Source organism: Hemitrygon akajei, chromosome 12, assembly GCF_048418815.1.
Source record: "Hemitrygon akajei chromosome 12, sHemAka1.3, whole genome shotgun sequence".
Taxonomy (NCBI): Eukaryota; Metazoa; Chordata; class Chondrichthyes; order Myliobatiformes; family Dasyatidae; genus Hemitrygon; species Hemitrygon akajei.
Genome location: NC_133135.1, coordinates 107,659,361 through 107,680,491, shown reverse-complemented (window position 1 = coordinate 107,680,491; position 21,131 = coordinate 107,659,361). Strand labels below are relative to the sequence as shown.

At 49.3% G+C, this 21,131-nt stretch overlaps 1 protein-coding gene across 1 annotated transcript in view; it reads right to left on the bottom strand.

Moving 5' to 3' along the window:
• Positions 1-13,409, bottom strand: part of LOC140737353 (cytochrome P450 2C23-like) — an 85,176-nt gene extending 71,767 nt beyond the window's left edge. The window contains exon 1 of the mRNA XM_073063804.1: positions 13,036-13,409. Within this exon, the coding sequence (XP_072919905.1) occupies positions 13,036-13,042 (7 nt within the window). The 5' untranslated portion in view covers positions 13,043-13,409. The remainder of the gene's footprint in view (positions 1-13,035) is intronic.
• Between the last annotated feature and the right edge of the window lie 7,722 nt (positions 13,410-21,131).

The window sequence follows — 21,131 nt, the reverse complement described above, 5'->3', positions numbered from 1 at the left end:
GAGAGAGAGAGAGAGAGAGAGAGAGAGAGAGAGAGAGAGAGAGAGAGAGAGAGAGAGAGAGAGAGAGAGAGAATGAGAATATGTCTGGGATGGTTAGGGTACTTATTAAAGGATGTGCCTTTTTGTGGCATCGCCTATTTAAGATGTTATGATGAACTATCACCACAGACTGTGAGGCTGGTTCAGGGGTTGAGCCGTGCTGGGGCACCGTGAGGCACAACGTGCTTGAGCCACAGACAGAGACAGTGTTTGTATCACTACCAGAGATGGAGTGAGCGATTTCAGAAGCAGTTGATGTGCGAGAGTTTTGATGCCTGTCCACCTGACCCGGTGCAAGGTTGTATTGCATTAACAGCAGAGCTGATTTGGTGAGATCGAGAACGTCTTCAGGCTGAGCGGCCCAGGCGTATTAGTGTGCCTGAATTCCGGACCTGGAACATGGTGCTTGGACAATTTATATATCGGCCCAGATGGACTGGAAGCCGGAGGGTCGGGTTGATTTTTCTCTCTCTGCGGCACCGAGGCTGTGAACTGATCCAGTGACAGTGCATTTCTGCCCTGCTGGTGTGATGAACTGGGGATCAAGGCTTGGCTTTTGGGCCCACTCTGCGAGTGGATCTGGGACTCAGTCTGGTTCGGGATGCTGTTGGCTTGCTTCTATTGTTTGCACGATGTGTGTGTTTTTTTCTCAATTTCTCCGCGTGTTGGTTTTTGGTCTCTTTTTTATTGGGTTCTTTCGGTTTCTTGCCTTGTGGCTGCCTGTAAGCAGACTAATTTCAAGTTGTATAACTTATACATTCTTTCATAATAAATGTGTTTTGAATATTTGAAAAAGAGAGTAAAATAATGAGGTAATGTTCATAGATTCATGGGCCACACAGAAATCTGATGGCAGGGGAAAGAAGATGTTCATAAAATGGTGAATGTGTCTCTTCAGGCTCCTGTACCTCTCCCCTGATGAAATCATTGAGAGAGAGAGCATGTCTGGGATGGTTAGGGTACTTATTAAAGGATGTGACTTTTTGTGGCATCGGCTATTTAAGATGTCCTCCATGGTGGGGAGGTTCCAATGAGATCTCCCTTCATTCTGATAAATTCCAGTGTGTTCAGACCCAGAGCCATCAAACACCACTCATATGTTAACCTTTTCATTTCTGGTTCCTCAGGTAGGCAACTTGCTGAGTCAGAATGGACAACTGGGCTTCTAATCTGTATAACTCTAGGATGCTATGGATAATTGAATAATCCCAGGATCTGTGTTGAGGAACTCAGCTCCAATTCATTCAGTGGAGTTGGATCACTTTGCAAAACAAAACTGTCACTGCACTAAACCCTTGATACAATCTCATTCCCATTAACGATTCTAACAGGATCAGAATTGGGTTTAATGTCACAGACATACGTTGTGAAATTTGTTGTTTTGAGACACCAGTATAGAGCAGGAGTCACAACATGGACAATTATCAAACTGGCCTTAAATATGTTGATGACATTTCCTCCAGTTACCCAGAAGACAGATTAAACATCGTATCAAACCGGCATCTACTCGATAAGGCAACATTATCAAATCAGAAACTCTCCCACTATAGGTAATATCTTCTCCATGTCCCCTCTATCTAGGCCTTTCATTACATGGTAGATTTCAATTAGATCATAATACATAGGAATAGAATCAGGCCATTCAGCCCATCGAGTCTGCTCTGCCACTCCATCATGGCTGATTTATTGTACTTCTCAACTCCATTCTCTTGCTGTCTCTTCATAACTTTTGACATCCTTACTAATCAAGAACATATCACCCCCTGCTTTAAATATTCCCGTTACTTGCCCTTCTCAGGTGTCTGCGGCGATGAATTCCACAGATCCACCACTCTCCGTCTGAAGAAAAATGCCTCCTCATGTCTGTTCTAAAGGGACATCCTTGTGTTCAGAGTCAACCCTGTGCTGTCTTGTCTCTTCCAACCCCACATCCTGGAGCTCCCGATTGGTTTGGGCTGAGATCACCAATAACCTCCAGTTGTCTCTCTTTCAATGCCAGAAGGGATTCCAGCCCCGGCTTTCCCTGATCGGGAGATCGATGTAGGAGTTCCTGCTGCTGAACAGCTGGTCCGGCGCTACAAGTGCACCTGGAGACGAGCCAGGGCTTCTCTGCTGCGCGCCCGGAAACAGCTCCAAGCCGGCTGATTGGCTCTGTCGACAGGTCAGGCCATTCAAGTCAGGAGAGGGGGTTTGGTAGGCATTGTGGTGAACTACATATACCTGTCTGGACAAGCCCCCCCCCCCCCCCCGGCTGACTGCTCCTGTGGCTCCTCCCACTGACCGTGGCTCCTCCCACTGACCCCAGTATAAAGGCGATTGGGGCACTGCTCCTCCCTCAGTCTCCAGGATGTTGTGTGATGGTCTCTTGCTGCTGACTGCTCTCTTCTAGCTAATAAAAGCCTATCTCTCACCTCACATCTCCGAGAGTTATTGATGGTGCATCAGGCATCAAGGGATCTTCCCCTGGAAGTCAAGAGCCGCACATTGGCACAGTGCTACGTGGGACTGTTTGTAGAGGAAAAGGCTGTCAGCAAGGTGTCGTATAGATTATGTCTATTAGTATCACTGAAGATCCACCCAGTCTTCCCTGTTTCCCAGTTCAAGCCAGTTACTACCGCTCTCCCAGCTGCAGTCACCCCACCTCCCCCTCCTCCCCGCTTGGTAGATGCTGCGGCACCTCCTGGCATCTCGCTGTGTGCATGGATTGTCCAGGAGAAGGTACATGGATCCCGGTGAAGGACATTTTGGATAAGTCACTCATCCGGGACGTCCAGCAGACAGAGGTCTGTGGCACCTCAGCGGCTGTGTCGAGAGAGGAGGGCCCTGTCCCAACCATGGATTCAGGAGTGCAGCAGATACAGCAATTGCATCCGTGAATATGCATATATCAGCAAATTATTATTTAATTGTGATGGCATTTAACTCCATTCTTTTCATTGTAGTGCTTGTCAAGATTTGAGCAAGGAACAGCAACATTTCGCTGCCTGTTGCATTCGGCCTTGCCTGAGAAACTGGACTGTCGAGTCTGAAGACTGGCAGTATTTGTTTATATTTAGTGATTCCTTTCAGCCGCAGTGTAGGCTTTGTTTTCCATTTGAGAGTTTTAGTTAACGGTCCTGTTTGGCCTAGCGTTTATTGTTTCTTTATCTCTCTAACTCTGTTCACATTAAAGTCTGTGAACTATCAACCCGCTTCAGAGTCTCTCGCCCTGCACTTGAGCCATATCCGAACCTAGTGACAGGTTTCAGTTAGATGCTCCCTCATTCTTCTATACAACAATGAGTACAGGCCAGAGCCATCAAACAGGCTGCATGCATCATTTCGTTTTCTCTTTCTTAGGTAGGCAACTTGCGGAGTCATCACTGACATTTTGGGCTTCCAATCTACATAACTCTAGGATATTCTGGATAATCCAACAATCCCAGGATCTAGAATAAGGAAGTCAGCTAAAATTCATTCAGTGGAGTTGGATCACTGTACAAAACAAAACTGTCACCACACTAAACCCTTGATACAATCTCCATTCCCGTTAACAATTCTAACAGGATCAGAATCGGGTTTAATGTCACAGACGTACATTGTAAAATCCTGATGGGTTTCGGCCTGAAACGTCGTCACTACCTCCTAAAATAGATGCTGTCTGGCCTGCTGAGTTCTGCCCGCATTTTGTGTTTTTATTTATTTCCAGCATCTGCAGATTCACTCGTGTTATTGTGAAATTTGTTGTTTTGTAGCAGCAGCATAGAGCAGAAGTTACAGTGTGGACAATTATTAAACTGGCCTTAAACTTGCTCATGACATCTTCTCCAATTACCTAGAACACAGATTAAACATCTTATCAAACTGGCATCTATTCAATGAAGCCAACAGGTCAGCAATTTGCTGAGTCATTACTGACATTCTGGGCTTCCAATCTACTGTATATAACTCTAGGATACTATGGATAATCCAATAATCTCAGGACCCAGAATGAGGAAATCAGCTAAAATTCATTCAGTGGAGTTGGATCACTGTACAAAACAAAACTGTCACCACACTAAACCCTTGATACAATCTCCATTCCCATTAACGATTCTAACAGGATCAGAATTGGGTTTAATGTCACAGACGTACGTTGTGAAATTTATTGCGATTGTGGCACCAGTACAGAGCAGGAGTCACAGTGCGGGCAATTATTAAACTGGCCTTAAACTTGCTCATGACATTTTCTCCAGTTACCCAGAACACAAATTAAACATCCTATCGAGCTGGCATCTGTTTCATAAAGCAAACAGAATCAGAATCAGGTTTAATATCATGAAATTTGTTGTATGCGGCAGCCGTACATTTCAATACATAATGAAAACTGTAAATTACAGTGAAAAGTCTACACATATATGCTAAAAACATTAAATAAGTAGCACAAAAATAGAAATGTAGTGAGGTAGTGTCCATGGGTTCAATGTCCATTCAGAAATCAGATGGCAGAGGGAAGAAGCTGTTTCTGAATCGTTGAGTGTGTGCCTTCAGGCTTCTGTACCTCCTTCCTGACAATGAGAAGAGGGCCAGTCCTGGGAGACAATGGTTCTTAATGATGGATGCTGCCTTTTTGAGGCATCGCTCCTTGAAGATGTCCTGGATGTCATGGAGACAGGTACCTGTGATGGATTGACTGAGTTTACAATTCTGCAGTTGATCCTGTGCAGTGCCCCCCACCCCATACCAGATGGTGATGTAGCCAGTTAGACGGCTGTCCATGGTATATCTGTTGAAATTTGTGTGTATCTTTGGTGAGATGCCAAATCTCCTTGCACTCTTAATGAAATATAGATACAGTCAAGCCTACTTTGTAACTGTATCGATATGTTGGGGCCTGGATAGATCCTCAGAGATACTGACACCCAGGAGCTTGAAATTGCTCCCTCTTTCCATGTTGAGCCCTCTATGAGGACTGGTGTGTGTTACCTCGTCTTACCCCTTCTGAAGTACAAAATCAAGTCTTTGTTCTTGTTGACGTTGAGGGCAAAGTTGTTGCTGCAACACCACTTGACGAGCTGATCTGTCTCACTCCCGTACGCCTCCTCGTCACCATCTGAAATTCTTCCAACGATAGTTGTGTTGTCAGCAAGTTTTTAGATGGTCTGGACAGAGTGGAGCGGTTGGCCAATCACACACCCCTGAAGGGTGTCAGTGAGGTGGGGATATTATTTCCAATCTGCTCATGTAGTTGACGATCCAATTGCAGAGGCGGGTACAGAGCACCAGGGTTTGGAGCTTTTTGATCAGAACTGTAGGAATGATTGTGCTAACTGCAAAGCTGTAGTCAATATACAGCAGCCTGACATAAATATTGGTATTGTCCTGGTGGTCCAAGACCCCCTTAAGATGACTTGGACAAAGTCCTGCTGTTGTGCTCTCAGAAAACTGTCAACATGAATCCATAATCTGAATCAGAGTCAGAATCACTGACATATGTCCTGAAATTTGTTGTTTTGTGGCCGCAGTATAGAGCAATACATTTAAAATTACTTTATTACAATAAGAATTATATAAGAATTTTTAAAATAATGCAAAATGCTGGCGTTACCGAAGATATGCGACAGATGACTGGTAAATCACAAGCCGAGAGATTGGATTAAAAACATTACTTTTACTACTTTTCTGATGCAAATTGTGATGAACTATCACCACAGACAGTGAGGAGGTAGGCGGAGGCGAAGATGGTTCAGGGGATGAGCCGTGCTGGGGCACTGCGAGGCACAATGTGTTTGAGCCACAGATGGAGACGGAGTTTGTATTGCTGATGGAGATGGAGTGAGTGATTTGGAGAGGAGTCGATGCGGAAGAGCTTTGATGCCTGTCCATTTCACCTGGTGCAAGGTTGGTGAGATCGAGAACGTCTTCAGGCTGAGCGGCCCAGGCGTATTAGTGTGCCTGAATTCCGGACCTGGAACATGGTGCTTGGACAATTTATACATCGGCCCAGATGGACTGGAAGCCGGAGGGTCGGGTTGATTTTTCTCTCTCTGCGGCACCGAGGCTGTGAACTGATCCAGCGGCAGTGCATTTCTGCCCTGCTGTTGTGATGAACTGGGGATCTAGGCTTGGCTTTGGGCCCACTCCGGCCGCTCTGCGAGTGGATCTGGGACTCAGTCTGGTTCGGGATGCTGTTGGCTCTCTTCTATTGTTTGCATGATGTGTGCTTTTTAATAACTCTTTCTTATTCTGCACAGTGATTTATTGGTCTTTTTTATGGGGTTATTCAGGTTTCTTGCTTTCAGGCTGACTAATTTCAAGTTGTATAACTTTTACGTTCCTTGATAATAAAAGTGCTGTGAATATTTGATAAGGAGAGTAAAATAGTATGGTAATGTTCATAGATTCATGGGCAGTACAGAAATCTGATGGTGGAGGGGAAGAAGATGTTCATAAAATGCTGAATATGAGAGAGAGAGTGTGTGTGTGTGTGTGTGTGTGTGTGTGTGTGTGTGTGTGTGTGTGTGTGTGTGTGTGTGTGTGTGTGTGTGTGTGTGTGTGTGTTTTCTGTGTGTGTGTGTGTGTGTGTGTGTGTGTGTCCTGCATGGTTAGGGTACTTACTAAAGGATGTGCCTTTTTGTGGCATCGCCTATTTAAGATGTCCTCAATGGTGGGGAGGTTCCAATGAGATCTCCCTTCATTCTGATAAATTCCAATGTGTTCAGACCCAGAGCCATCAAACACCACTCATATGTTAACCCTGTCATTTCCAGTTCCTCAGGTAGGCAACCAGCTGAGTCAGAATGAACAAGTTGGGCAATCATTAAACCGACCTTAAACTTGCTCATGGCATGTCCTCCAGTGACCCAGAACACAGATTAAACATCCTATTAAACTAGCATCTGTTCGATGAGGCAGTGTTATCGAATGTGGGCTGGCTCTGCCAGAGTCCTGGTCTTGTGCAATTGGGAACAGTTAATCGTGGGTCCAGAATCTGAATCATAATCAGGTATATTATCACTGACATACAGGATATCGTGAGATCTTATTTTGCGAATACAGTACAGAGCAGTAATAATAACTTTATTACAATAAAAAATATATATATTAAAATAGTGCAAAAGAGAGATAACATTCAGAGGTAGTATTTATAAGTTGGGGACAGAGAAGAGGAGTTGGGTTCAGGGAACAGATAGGAGTGTTTGGGGTTGATTGGAGAGAGAGGAGGGATTGAAGGGAGAGAGAGGAGTGGTTAGGGTTGTTGGACAGAGGGGAGTGATTGAGGATGGAGGACAAAGAGAAGAGTTTGGGATTGTGGGAAAGAGAAAAGGGGTTGGGGTAAGGAGGCAGAGAGAAGGGGTTTGGGTTCAGAGAGAAAGGGATAGGAAACAGAGGAATGGGTGGAGTTGGGGTGAGTGAGAAGTGGCTGGGGTTGGAGGATCAGAGAGGAGCAGTTAGGATTGAGGAAAGAAAGGAAGGACTGGCATTGAGAGATATAAGGAAGTCGTTGGGGTTGAGGGATGGAGAGGAGGGGTGGGTGGGGAAGAGAAGAGTGGTTGGGGTTGAGGGACAGAGGGAAATTGTTGGGATTAGTGGGAGAGAGAGGAGTGGTTGGGGTTGGTGGACAGAACGGAGTGATAGGGGTTGGGGGACAGAGATGAGGGGTTGGGTTAGAGGACAAAGGGGAGTTGTTAGGGTTGGGGACAGAGAGGGGTGGTTGGGGTTGAGTGACATAGAAGAGTAATGGAGATAGAGGATAGGGAGGAGGGTTGGGGGACAGAGAAGGACAGTTTGGGTAGGGGGTAGAGAAAAGTGATTGAGGTGTGGTCAGATAGAAAGAGTTTGGGTAGGGGGTCAGAGGGAAGGGGTTGGGCAGAGGGACAATAAGAAAGGGTTAGGGTCCATGAGTGGTTGGGTTAGGGACAGTGAAGAGTCATTGGTGTTGGAGGACAGAGAGGATTGGTTGGGGTTGGAGTAGAGATGGCATGGTTGGAGTTTGAGCACAGGTAGGAGGGGTTGGGGTTGGGCATGGAGAGGTGTAGTTGGGGCTGGGGAAGAGAGAGGTTGGTTGGGGTTGGGGAACAGAGAGGTGTGGTTGGGGTTGGGGAAGAGAGAGATTGGTTGGGGTTGGGGAACAGAGAGGAGTTGTTGGGGCTGGGTGACGGAGTGGTTGAGGTTGGGAACAGAGAGGTATGGTTGGGGTTGGGGAATGGAGAGGTGTGGTTAGGGTTGGGAACAGAGAGGTTGGTTGGGGTTGGGGAACAGAGAGGAGTTGTTGGGGCTGGGTGACAGAGTGATTGGGGTTGGGGAACGGAGAGGTGTGGTTAGGGTTGGGAACAGAGAGGTTGGTTGGGGTTGGGGGAACAGAAAAGAATGGTTGGCATTGAGGGACAGAGGAGAACGGTTGGGTTTGAGGAACAGTGAAGATGGGTTGAGGTGTGTACAGAGATTAATGGCTGGGTTTGGGGTACAGAGAAAAGTGGTTGAGTTGGGAACAGAGAGGAATGGTTGAGGTGAGGGCCCAATGAGGAATGGTTGCGGCTGGGTAACAGAAAGGAGTGGTTGGGGTTGGGGGAAGAGAGGAGTGTTTGGGGTTGGCACTCAGTGAAAAGTGGTTGGAGTTGGGGGACTGAGGATTGGATGGGGTTGGAGGAAAGAGAGGAAGGGTTGGGGTTGGGAGATAGAGAAGAGTGGTTGGGTTTTGGGGGTCAGAGAGGAGGGGCTGGGGGACAGAGAGAAGTGGTTTAGATTGGGACAGAGAGGAGTGCTTGCGGTTTTGGAGGACAGGGATGTGGTTAGGGTTTGGACAGAGAAGAGTTGTTGGTTTTGGTGGAATGAGAGAAGGGGTAAGAGAACTGAGAGGAGTATTTGGATGTGTGCAACAGAGAGGAGTGGTTGTAGTTGGAAGACAGAGAAAGTGGTTGTTGGCGGGGGACAGAGATGAGCAGTTGGGTTTGGAGGACAGAGAGTATTGGTTGGAGTTGGGGACAAAGAATTGTGGTTGGGGTTGGAGGACAGTGAGAAATGGTTGGCTTTTATATTGGTGTACAGACAGGAGTGGTGGGTTTGGCAGACAGAGAGGATTGGTGTGGGTTTGGGAACAGCATAGGATGGTTGGGGTTGGGGACAGAGAGGATTGGTAGTTGTTGGGGTACAGAGAGGAGTGGGTAGGAACAGAATAGATTGGTTGGGGTGGGGGACAGAGAGGAGTGGTTCGGGTTGGGAGAGAGAGGAAGGGTTGGGTTGGAGGACTGAGATGAGTCGGTAGGGTTGGGCCACAGAGAGGAGTGGTTGGGTTTGGAGGACAGAGAGTAGGGGTTGTGGTTGGGGATAGAGAGTAGCAGTTGGGTTTGTAGTATAGAGAGCAGTAGTTATGTTGGGGATCAGGGAAGAGTAGTTGGTATTGGGGACAGAGAACTGTGGCTGGATTCTATACTGGGGTACAGAGAGGAGTGGTTGGGTTTGGGGGACTGAGAGGATTGATTGGGGTTGCAAGCAGAGAGGAATGGTTGGGATTGCAGACAGAGAGGAGTGGTTGGGGTTTGGGACAGAGCTGAGTGTTTGGTGTTGGGGAACTGAGAGGACGAGTCTGGGGACTGTTTGGGTTGGGATACAGAGAAGTATGGCTGCAGTTGGAGGGCAGAGGGAAATGGTTGTGGCTGACGGTCAGAGAGGAGTGGCTGGGGTTGGGGACGAGGAGTGGTTAGGATTGTGGAACAGGAAGGAGTAGTTGTGGTTGGTGTCAGGGGACAAAGAAGAGTTTTTGGTATTGGGAGGGAGAGACGGGGGTTGGTTGGGGTTGGGGTCAGAGAGAAGTGGTTGGGGTTGGGGACGAGGAGTGGTTAGGATTGTGGAACAGGAAGGAGTAGTTGTGGTTGGTGTCAGGGGACAAAGAAGAGTTTTTGGTATTGGGAGGGAGAGATGGGGGTTGGTTGGGGTTGGGGTCAGAGAGAAGTGGTTGGGGTTGAGGGACAGAGGGAGTGACTGCGGTTGGGGGAACAAAGAGAAGTAGTGGGTTGGGAAAAGAGTGGATTGATGGGGTTGGGCTGAGAGGATTGTTTGGGGTTTGGGGACAGAGGAGTGTTTTTGGTTGGGGACAGAGCAGTCATTGGGGTTTGGGCAGAGAGTAGAGTTTGGAGATGTAAACAGAGAGGAAAGGGTTGGGTTGGGACAGAGAGGATTGGTTGGGGTTGGGGCAGAGAGGATTGATTGGGGTTGTGGGACTGAGAAGAGCTTAGTAGACAGATTAGATAGGATGGGGTTGGGGAACAGAGATGAATGGCTGGGGGTAGGAGAGAGGAGGCATTGAGGTTAGGGGATAGAGAGTAGTGGTTGGGGTTGGGGGGCAGAGAATTGTTTGGGTTTGGGGATCAGAGGGAAGTGGTTTGTGATGGACAGAGAGTGTTGGTTGGGTTGGAAGACAATGAGAAGTGCTTGGCTTTGGTGTTGGGGTACAGAGGAGTGAATTTGTTTGGGGAACAGAGAGGAATGTTTAGGGTTGGGAACAAAGAGGATTGGTTGGGATTACAGGCAGAGAGGACTGGCTGGGTTTTGGGCAAAGAGGAGTGAGTGTGGTTGGGGGACAGAGAGGAGTGGTTGGGCTTGCAAGCAGAGGGAAGTGGTTGGGTTTTGGGCAGAGAGGAGTGGGTGTGGTTGGGAGACAGAGAGGAGTGGTTGGGCTTGATGGACAGATTGGAATAGTTGGGTTGGGGGACAGAGAGGAGGGTTTGCAGCTGGGTGACAGAGCTGAATAGTTTGGTTTGGGGGACAGAGGTGCTTTTTGCAGTTTGGGGCAGAGTAGATTGAATGGAGTTGGGTACAGAGAGATTGGTTGGGTTTGGTACAGCGAGGAGTGTTTGAGGTTGGGGACAGAGAGGAATGCTTCAGTTTGGGGCAGGAGTTGTTGGCTTGGGGGATAGAGAAGAGTGGTTCTGGTTGGGGCAGAGAGGATTGGTTGGGGTTGGGGCAGAGAGACAATAGACAATAGGTGCAGGAGTAGGCCATTGGGCCCTTTGAGCCAGCACCACCATTCACTGTGATCATGGCTGATCATCCACAATCAGTATCCCGTTCCTGCCTTCTCCCCATATCCCTTGACTCCGCTATCTTTAAGAGCTCTATCTAACTCTTTCTTGAAAGCATCCAGAGAATTGGCCTCCACTGCCTTCTGAGGCAGAGCATTCCACAGATCCACCACTCTCTGGGTGGAAAAAGTTTTTCCTGAACTCTGTTCTAAATGGCCTACCTCTTATTCTTAAACTGTGGCCTTTGGTTCTGGACTCCCCCAACATCGGGAACATGTTTCCTGCCTCTAGCATGTCCAATCCCTTAATAATCTTATATGTTTCAATCAGATCCCCTCTCATCCTTCTAAATTCCAGTGTATACAAGCCCAGTCGCTCCAATCTTTCAACATATGACAGTCCCGCCATCCCGGGAATTAACCTTGTGAACCTACGCTGCACTCCATGAATAGCAAGAATGTCCTTCCTCAAATTTCGAGACCAAAACTGCACACAATACTACAGATGTGGTCTCACCAGGGCCCTGTACAACAGCAGAAGGACCTTTTTGCTACTATACTCAACTCCCCTTGTTATGAAGGCCAACATGCCATTAGCTTTCTTCACTGCCTGCTGTACCTGCATCCTTTTTTCAGTGACTGATGAACAAGGACACCTAGATCTCGTTGTACTTCCCCTTTTCCTAACTTGACACCATTTAAATAGTAATCTGCCTTCCTGTTCTTGCCACCAAAGTGGATAACCTCACATTTATCCACATTAAACTGCATCTGCCATGCATCTGCCCACTCATCCAACCTGTCCAAGTCACCCTGCATTCTCATAACATCCTCCTCATGCTTCACATTGCCACCCAGCTAATGTTATTTTTAATCCCTTCATCTAAATCATTAATGTATATTGTAAATAGTTGCGGTCCCAGCACCGAGCCTTGCGGTACCCCACTAGTTACTGCCTGCCATTCTGAAAGGGACCCATTAATCCCTACTCTTTGTTTCCTGTCTGCCAACTAATTTTCTATCCATGTCAGTACCCTACCCCCAATACCATATGCTTTAATTTTGCCCACTAATCTCCTATGTGGGACCTTATCAAAGGCTTTCTGAAAGTCCAGGTACACTATATCCACTGGCTCTCCCTTGTCCATTTTCATAGTTACATCCACAAAAAATTCCAGGAGATTAGTCAAGCATAATTTCCTCTTCGTAAATCCATGCTGACTCGGACCGATCCTGTTACTGCTGTCCAAATGTGCCGCTGTTTCATCTTTTATAATTGACTCCAGCATCTTCTCCACCACTGATGTCTATAATTTCTTGTTTTCTCTCTCCCTCCTTTCTTAAAAAGTGTGATAACATTAGCTACCCTCCAATCCTCAGGAACTGATCCTGAGTCTATAGAACATTGGAAAATGATCACCAATGCGTCCACAATTTCTGGAGCCACCTCCTTAAGTACCCTGGGATGCTGATCATCAGGCCTTGGGGATGTATCAGCCTTCAGTCCCATCAGTCTACCCAACACCATTTTCCCCCTAATGTGAATTTCCTTCAGTTCTGTTACCCTAGGTCCTCTGGCCACTATTACATCTGGGAGATTGTTTGTGTTTTCCCTAGTGAAGACAGATCCAAAGTACCTGTTCAACTCGTCTGCCATTTCCTTGTTCCCCATAATAAATTCACCCGTTTCTGTCTTCAAGGGCCCAACTTTGGTCTTAACTGATTTTTTTCTGTTCACATACCTAAAGAAGCTTTTCCTTTATATTCTTGGCTAGCTTACCTTCATACCTCATCTTTTCTCCCTGTATTGCCTTTTTAGTTATCTTCTGTTGCTCCTTAAAAGTTTCCCAATCCTCTGGCTTCCCACTCATCTTTGCTATGTTATACTTCTTCTCTTTTATTTTTATACTATCCTTGACTTCCCTTGTCAGCCACGGTCACCCCCTACTCCCCTTTGAATCTTTCTTCCTCTTTGGAATGAACTGTTCCTGTACCTTCTGTAATATTCCCAGAAATACCTGCCATTGTTGTTCCATTGTCATCCCTGCGAGAGTATCCTTCCAGTCAACTTTGGCCAGCTCCTTCCTCATGGCTCCATAGTCCCCTTTGTTCAAAGGATTAGTTATGGTTGGGGCAGAGAGGATTGGTTGGAATTGAGGCAGAGAGGATTGGTTGGAGTTGGGGCAGAGAGGATTAGTTATGGTTGGGGCAGAGAGGATTGGTGGGGGTTGGGGGGCTGAGAGCAGTGTTTGGACTTGGTGGACAGATTGGATAGGTTGGGGTTGGAGAACAGGGTGGAGTAGCTGAGTTAGGAGGAGAGAGAGGAGGCATTGAGGTTAGAGGAGTGGTTGCAGCTGGGGGGAAAAGTGGAGTAGTTGGGTTTGTGGGACAGAGAACAGTGGTTGAGATTTAGGCAGAGAGGAGTATTTGGGGTAGGAGGACAGTGAGGAGTGGTTGGGGTTGGAGACAGAGATGATTGGTTGGGACTGCGGACAGAGAGGAGTGTTTGGGCTTGGTGGACAGATTAGATAGAATGGGTTTGGGGAACATAGAAGCGTAGTTCTATAAGGAGTAGTTGGGTTGGGGGTCAGGGAGCGGTTCTTAGCATTGGGGAGCAGGGAGGGGTGGTTTTGGGACAGAGAGGTGTTGTTGTTATTGGGGGACAGAGAGGAGTGGTTGGGTTTGGGGGACAGAGGAGTTGTTAGTTCTGGGAACAGAGAGGATTGATTGGTGTTGTGTACAGCGAGGATTGGTTGGGTTTGGGGGATAGAGAAGAGTGGCTGGGGTTGGGGTTGGGGCTTGGGGCAGAGAGAATTGGTTGGGATTGCAGGCAGAGAGGATTGGTTGGGGTTGTGGGCATACAGGATTGGTTGGGATTGTGGGCAGACAGGATTGGTTGGGATTGCAGGCAGAGAGGATTGGTTGGGGTTGAGGGCAGAGAGAATTGGTTGGGATTGCAGGCAGAGAGGATTGGTTGGGGTTGTGGGCAGACAGGATTGGTTGGGATTGTGGGCAGACAGGATTGGTTGGGATTGCAGGCAGACAGGATTGGTTGGGGTTGTGGGCAGAGAGGATTGGTTGGGATTGCGGGCAGACAGGATTGGTTGGGATTGCAGGCAGACAGGATTGGTTGGGGTTGCGGGCAGAGAGGATTAGTTGGGATTGCAGGCAGAGAGGATTGGTTGGGGCTGAGGCAGAGAGGATGGTTGGGATTGCGGGCAGACAGGATTGGTTGGGGCTGAGGCAGAGAGGATTGGTTGGGATTGTGGGCAGACAGGATTGGTTGGGGCTGAGGCAGAGAGGATTGGTTGGGATTGCAGGCAGAGAGGATTAGTTGACATTGCAGGCAGACAGGATCGGTTGGGGTTGCGGGCAGAGAGGATTGGTTGGGGCTGAGGCAGAGAGGATCGGTTGGGATTGCAGGCAGAGAGGATCGGTTGGGATTGCAGGCAGAGAGGATGGTTGGGATTGCGGGCAGAGAGGATGGTTGGGATTGCGGGCAGACAGGATTGGTTGGGGCTGAGGCAGAGAGGATCGGTTGGGGTTGCGGGCAGAGAGGATTGGTTGGGGCTGAGGCAGAGAGGATTGGTTGGGATTGCAGGCAGAGAGGATTAGTTGGGATTGCAGGCAGAGAGGATTGGTTGGGGCTGAGGCAGAGAGGATTGGTTGGGATTGCGGGCAGAGAGGATTGGTTGGGGTTGCGGGCAGACAGGATTGGTTGGGATTGCAGGCAGAGAGGATTGGTTGGGGCTGAGGCAGAGAGGATTGGTTGGGATTGCAGGCAGAGAGGATTGGTTGGGGTTGCGGGCAGAGAGGATTAGTTGGGATTGCAGGCAGAGAGGATTGGTTGGGATTGTGGGCAGACAGGATTGGTTGGGATTGCAGGCAGACAGGATTGGTTGGGGTTGCGGGCAGAGAGGATTGGTTGGGATTGCGGGCAGACAGGATCGGTTGGGATTGCAGGCAGAGAGGATCGGTTGGGGTTGCGGGCAGACAGGATTGGTTGGGGCTGAGGCAGAGAGGATCAGTTGGGGTTGCGGGCAGAGAGGATTGGTTGGGGTTGCGGGCAGAGAGGATCGGTTGGGGCTGAGGCAGAGAGGATTGGTTGGGATTGCAGGCAGAGAGGATTGGTTGGGATTGCAGGCAGAGAGGATTAGTTGGGATTGCCGGCAGAGAGGATCGGTTGGGGCTGAGGCAGAGAGGATGGTTGGGGTTGCGGGCAGAGAGGATTGGTTGGGATTGTGGGCAGACAGGATCGGTTGGGATTGCAGGCAGACAGGATCGGTTGGGATTGCAGGCAGAGAGGATTGGTTGGGATTGCAGGCAGAGAGGATTAGTTGGGATTGTGGGCAGACAGGATTGGTTGGGATTGCAGGCAGAGAGGATTGGTTGGGGTTGCGGGCAGAGAGGATTGGTTGGGATTGCGGGCAGACAGGATTGGTTGGGATTGCAGGCAGACAGGATCGGTTGGGGTTGCGGGCAGAGAGGATTAGTTGGGATTGCAGGCAGAGAGGATTGGTTGGGGCTGAGGCAGAGAGGATTGGTTGGGGTTGCGGGCAGAGAGGATTGGTTGGGATTGTGGGCAGAGAGGATTGGTTGGGGCTGAGGCAGAGAGGATGGTTGGGATTGCCGGCAGACAGGATTGGTTGGGATTGCAGGCAGAGAGGATTGGTTGGGGTTGCGGGCAGAGAGGATTGGTTGGGGCTGAGGCAGAGAGGATTGGTTGGGGTTGCGGGCAGAGAGGATTGGTTGGGATTGTGGGCAGAGAGGATTGGTTGGGGCTGAGGCAGAGAGGATGGTTGGGATTGCCGGCAGACAGGATTGGTTGGGATTGCAGGCAGAGAGGATTGGTTGGGGTTGCGGGCAGAGAGGATTGGTTGGGGCTGAGGCAGAGAGGATTGGTTGGGGTTGCGGGCAGAGAGGATTGGTTGGGATTGTGGGCAGACAGGATTGGTTGGGATTGCGGGCAGAGAGGATTGGTTGGGATTGTGGGCAGACAGGATCGGTTGGGATTGCAGGCAGAGAGGATTGGTTGGGATTGCGGGCAGAGAGGATTGGTTGGGATTGCGGGCAGAGAGGATTGGTTGGGACTGAGGCAGAGAGGATCGGTTGGGGTTGCCGGCAGAGAGGATCGGTTGGGGCTGAGGCAGAGAGGATAGTTGGGATTGCGGGCAGAGAGGATCGGTTGGGGCTGAGGCAGAGAGGATCGGTTGGGATTGCAGGCAGAGAGGATTGGTTGGGGCTGAGGCAGAGAGGATGGTTGGGATTGCGGGCAGAGAGGATGGTTGGGATTGCGGGCAGACAGGATTGGTTGGGGCTGAGGCAGAGAGGATGGTTGGGATTGCGGGCAGACAGGATTGGTTGGGGCTGAGGCAGAGAGGATTGGTTGGGATTGCGGGCAGACAGGATTTGTTGGGGCTGAGGCAGAGAGGATGGTTGGGATTGCAGGCAGAGAGGATTAGTTGACATTGCAGGCAGACAGGATCGGTTGGGATTGCCGGCAGACAGGATCAGTTGGGGTTGCGGGCAGAGAGGATTGGTTGGGGTTGAGGCAGAGAGGATTGGTTGGGATTGCAGGCAGAGAGGATTGGTTGGGGCTGAGGCAGAGAGGATGGTTGGGATTGCGGGCAGAGAGGATGGTTGGGATTGCGGGCAGACAGGATTGGTTGGGGCTGAGGCAGAGAGGATCGGTTGGGGTTGCGGGCAGAGAGGATTGGTTGGGGCTGAGGCAGAGAGGATTGGTTGGGATTGCAGGCAGAGAGGATTGGTTGGGATTGCAGGCAGAGAGGATTAGTTGGGATTGCAGGTAGAGAGGATTGGTTGGGGCTGAGGCAGAGAGGATTGGTTGGGATTACAGGCAGAGAGGATTGGTTGGGGTTGCGGGCAGAGAGGATTGGTTGGGATTGCGGGCAGAGAGGATTACTTGGGATTGCAGGCAGAGAGGATTGGTTGGGGCTGAGGCAGAGAGGATTGGTTGGGATTGCAGGCAGAGAGGATTGGTTGGGGTTGCGGGCAGAGAGGATTGGTTAGGGCTGAGGCAGAGAGGATTGGTTGGGATTGCAGGCAGAGAGGATTGGTTGGGATTGCAGGCAGAGAGGATTAGTTGGGATTGCCGGCAGAGAGGATCGGTTGGGGCTGAGGCAGAGAGGATGGTTGGGATTGCCGGCAGACAGGATCGGTTGGGGTTGCAGGCAGAGAGGATCGGTTGGGGTTGCGGGCAGAGAGGATCGGTTGGGGCTGAGGCAGAGAGGATGGTTGGGATTGCCGGCAGACAGGATCGGTTGGGGTTGCAGGCAGAGAGGATTGGTTGGGATTGTAGGCAGAGAGGATTAGTTGGGATTGCCGGCAGAGAGGATGGTTGGGATTGCCGGCAGACAGGATCGGTTGGGGTTGCAGGCAGAGAGGATTGGTTGGGATTGCGGGCAGAGAGGATCGGTTGGGGCTGAGGCAGAGAGGATTGGTTGGGATTGTGGGCAGACAGGATCGGTTGGGGTTGCAGGCAGAGTGGATTGGTTGGGGCTGAGGCAGAGAGGATGGTTGGGATTGCGGGCAGAGAGGATCGGTTGGGGCTGAGGCAGAGAGGATGGTTGGGGTTGCGGGCAGACAGGATTGGTTGGGATTGCAGGCAGACAGGATCGGTTGGGGTTGCGGGCAGAGAGGATTGGTTGGGGCTGAGGCAGAGAGGATTGGTTGGGATTGTGGGCAGACAGGATCGGTTGGGGTTGCGGGCAGAGAGGATTGGTTGGGGCTGAGGCAGAGAGGATGGTTCGGATTGTGGGCAGAGAGGATTGGTTGGGATTGCAGGCAGAGAGGATTGGTTGGGGCTGAGGCAGAGAGGATTGGTTGGGATTGCAGGCAGAGAGGATTGGTTGGGGCTGAGGCAGAGAGGATGGTTGGGATTGCAGGCAGAGAGGATTGGTTGGGATTGCGGGCAGAGAGGATTAGTTGGGATTGCAGGCAGAGAGGATTGGTTGGGGCTGAGGCAGAGAGGATTGGTTGGGATTGCCGGCAGACAGGATTGGTTGGGGCTGAGGCAGAGAGGATTGGTTGGGATTGCGGGCAGAGAGGATTAGTTGGGATTGCAGGCAGAGAGGATTGGTTGGGGCTGAGGCAGAGAGGATGGTTGGGATTGCCGGCAGACAGGATTGGTTGGGGCTGAGGCAGAGAGGATTGGTTGGGATTGTGGGCAGAGAGGATTAGTTGGGATTTTGGGCAGAGAGGATTAGTTGGGATTGCAGGCAGAGAGGATCGGTTGGGGCTGAGGCAGAGAGGATGGTTGGGATTGCCGGCAGACAGGATTGGTTGGGATTGCAGGCAGAGAGGATCGGTTGGGGTTGCGGGCAGAGAGGATTGGTTAGGATTGGTTGGGATTGCAGGCAGAGAGGATTAGTTGGGGTTGTGGGACTGAGAGCAGTGTTGGACTTGGTGGACAGATTGGATAGGTTGGCATTGGGGAACAGAGATGAGTGGCTGGAGTAGGAGGACAGAGAGGAGTTGTTGAGTTTAGGGGATAGAGATGAGTAGTTGGGTTTGGAGCACCAAGAAGAGGGTTTGGGAATCTGAGAGGAGTATTTGGTTTGGGGGACTGAGAGTCATTTGGGACAGAGAGAAGTGGTTTGTGTTGGGGAACAGGGAACAGTGGTTGGGGTTTGGGGAACAGAGTGGATTGATTGGGGTTGAGTACAGAGAATATTGGTTGGGTTGGAGGGCAGTGAGAAGTGGTTGGCTTTAGTGGTGAGGTACAAAGAGGAGTGGTTGTGTTTGAGGAACAGAGAGGAGTGGTTGGAGTTGGGGATAGAGAGAATTCATTGGTGTTGGATGACAGAGAACATTGGTTAGGGTTTGAGTGACAGAGAGGAGTGGTTTGATTTTGGGGACAGAGAGAATTGTTTGGTGTTGGGTGAACAGACAGAAATCATTGGTGTTGGGGGTCAGAGGGAAGTGGTTGGGGTTGTGTTCAGGGAGGAGGGACTGGGTTTGGGGGACAGAGAGGAGTGGGTGGGTTTGGGGGACAGAGAGGAGTGGGCGGGTTTGGGGTACAGACAGGAGTGGTTCCGTTTTGGCAAACAGAGAGGAGTAGGTAGATTTGGGGGACAGAGAGGAGTGTGTGGGTTTGCGGGACAGAGAGGACAGGGTAGGTTTGGGGACAGAGAGGAGAGGGTAGGTTTGGGGGACAGAGAGGAGTGGGTAGGTTTGGGGGACAGAGAGGAGAGGGTAGGCTTGGGGGACAGAGAGGAGTGGGTAGGTTTGGGGGACAGAGAGGAATGGTTGGTGTTTTGGGACAGGGAGCAGTGGTTGGGGTTTGGACACAGAGGGGATTGGTTGAGATTGGGGGACAGAGTAGAGATTTGGGTTTGAGGGATAGAGAGGATTGGTTGGTGTTGGGAGACAGAGGGAAGTGGTTCCTGGAAGTTAGAGAAATCAAAGTTTTTTTATTTAGAGATTCAGCTTGAGCTAGCCTTTCTGGCCCTTTGAGCCAATTTAACCCTAGCTTAAACAGAAAAGTCAATCTTACAATGACCAATTAACCTACTCATTGGTATGTCTTTGTACCATGGGAGGACACTGGAGCACCTGGAGGAAACCCATGCCCTCATGGAAAGGAACGTACGAAAACCTGCTTACAGAGGACGCTGGTATTGAACAAACTCCAACCCTGTAATACTCTCGCTCTAACTGCTGCACCATTGACACTGTCAGCTTGGAGACTACATCAATATAACGTGTTGTTTCTCTGATCGGTGTCCAGCTTCTTCGCAAGGAAGGAGTTCCCAAATACAATACCGAATATCTCAGGTCCCAGATACCATGCCCAATATCTCAGGTCCCAGATACAATACCCAATAGCTCAGGTCCCAGATACCATGCCCAATATCTCAGGTCCCAGATACAATACCCAATAGCTCAGGTCCCAGATACCATGCCCAATATCTCAGGTCCCAGATACCATGCCCACTATCTCAGGTCCCAGATACCATGCCCAATATCTCAGGTCCCAGATACAATACCCAATAGCTCAGGTCCCAGATACAATACCCAATAGCTCAGGTCCCAGATACCATGCCCAATATCTCAGGTCCCATATTCTCAATGCTGCCTGTGAAGAGTTATACAAACTCTTGCAGTCATGTATTCTCCCCGTGACTGCATGGGTTTCCTCCAGGTGCTCTGGTTTCTCCCATTGTCTAAAACTTACCCATGCTTAGGCTAGGATTAAATTGGGGGATAGCTGAGTGTTTTGGCTCGAAGAGGTGGAAGGGCAACTCCATGTTGTATCTCAATAAATAAATAAACTCTTTTGATTGGATTTATGTTTTTGGATAATTATTTTAAAGTTAATGTGAGCCTCTTAAATGCATTCTGAATCAGGTTAAGTAAAAAATACTGGCGTATCTACATCGGAATCAAAATCAGGTTTAATATCATCCACATATAACCATATAACAACTACAGCACGGAAACAGGCCCTCTTGGCCTTTCTGGTCCTTGTCGAACAATGCAATACATAACAATGGAGAGGAAAAGCTATGAATTACCATATGAATGTATACAGAAGTTTTCATGCTTTATTGTCTTTCAAAATTAAATCACAGTAGATTTAATTCGGATTATTTGACACTGATCAACAGAAAAAGGCTCTTTCATGTCAAAGTGAAAACAGATCTCTACAAAGTGATCTAAATTAATTACAAATATAAAACACAATAATTGATTGCATAAGTATTCACCCCTTTCAAGTCAGTATTTAGTAGATGCACCTTTGGCAGCAATTACAGCCTTGAGTCTGTGTGGATAGGTCTCTATCAGCTTTGCACATCTGGATACTACAATTTTCCCCATTCTTCTTTACAAAACTGCTCAAGCTCTGTCAGTTTGCATGGAGATTGTGAGTGAACAGCCCTTTTCAAGTCCAAACACAGATTCACAATTGCATTGAAGTCTGGTCTTGGCCACTCCAGGACGTAAACTTTGTTGTGTTTAAGCCATTCCTGTGTAGCTTTGGCTTTATGCTTCAGGTCATTGTCTTGCTGGAAAACAAATCTTCTCCCAAGTTACAGTTCATGTGCAGACTGCATCAGGTTTTCCTCAAGCATCTCCCTGCATCTTGCTGTAT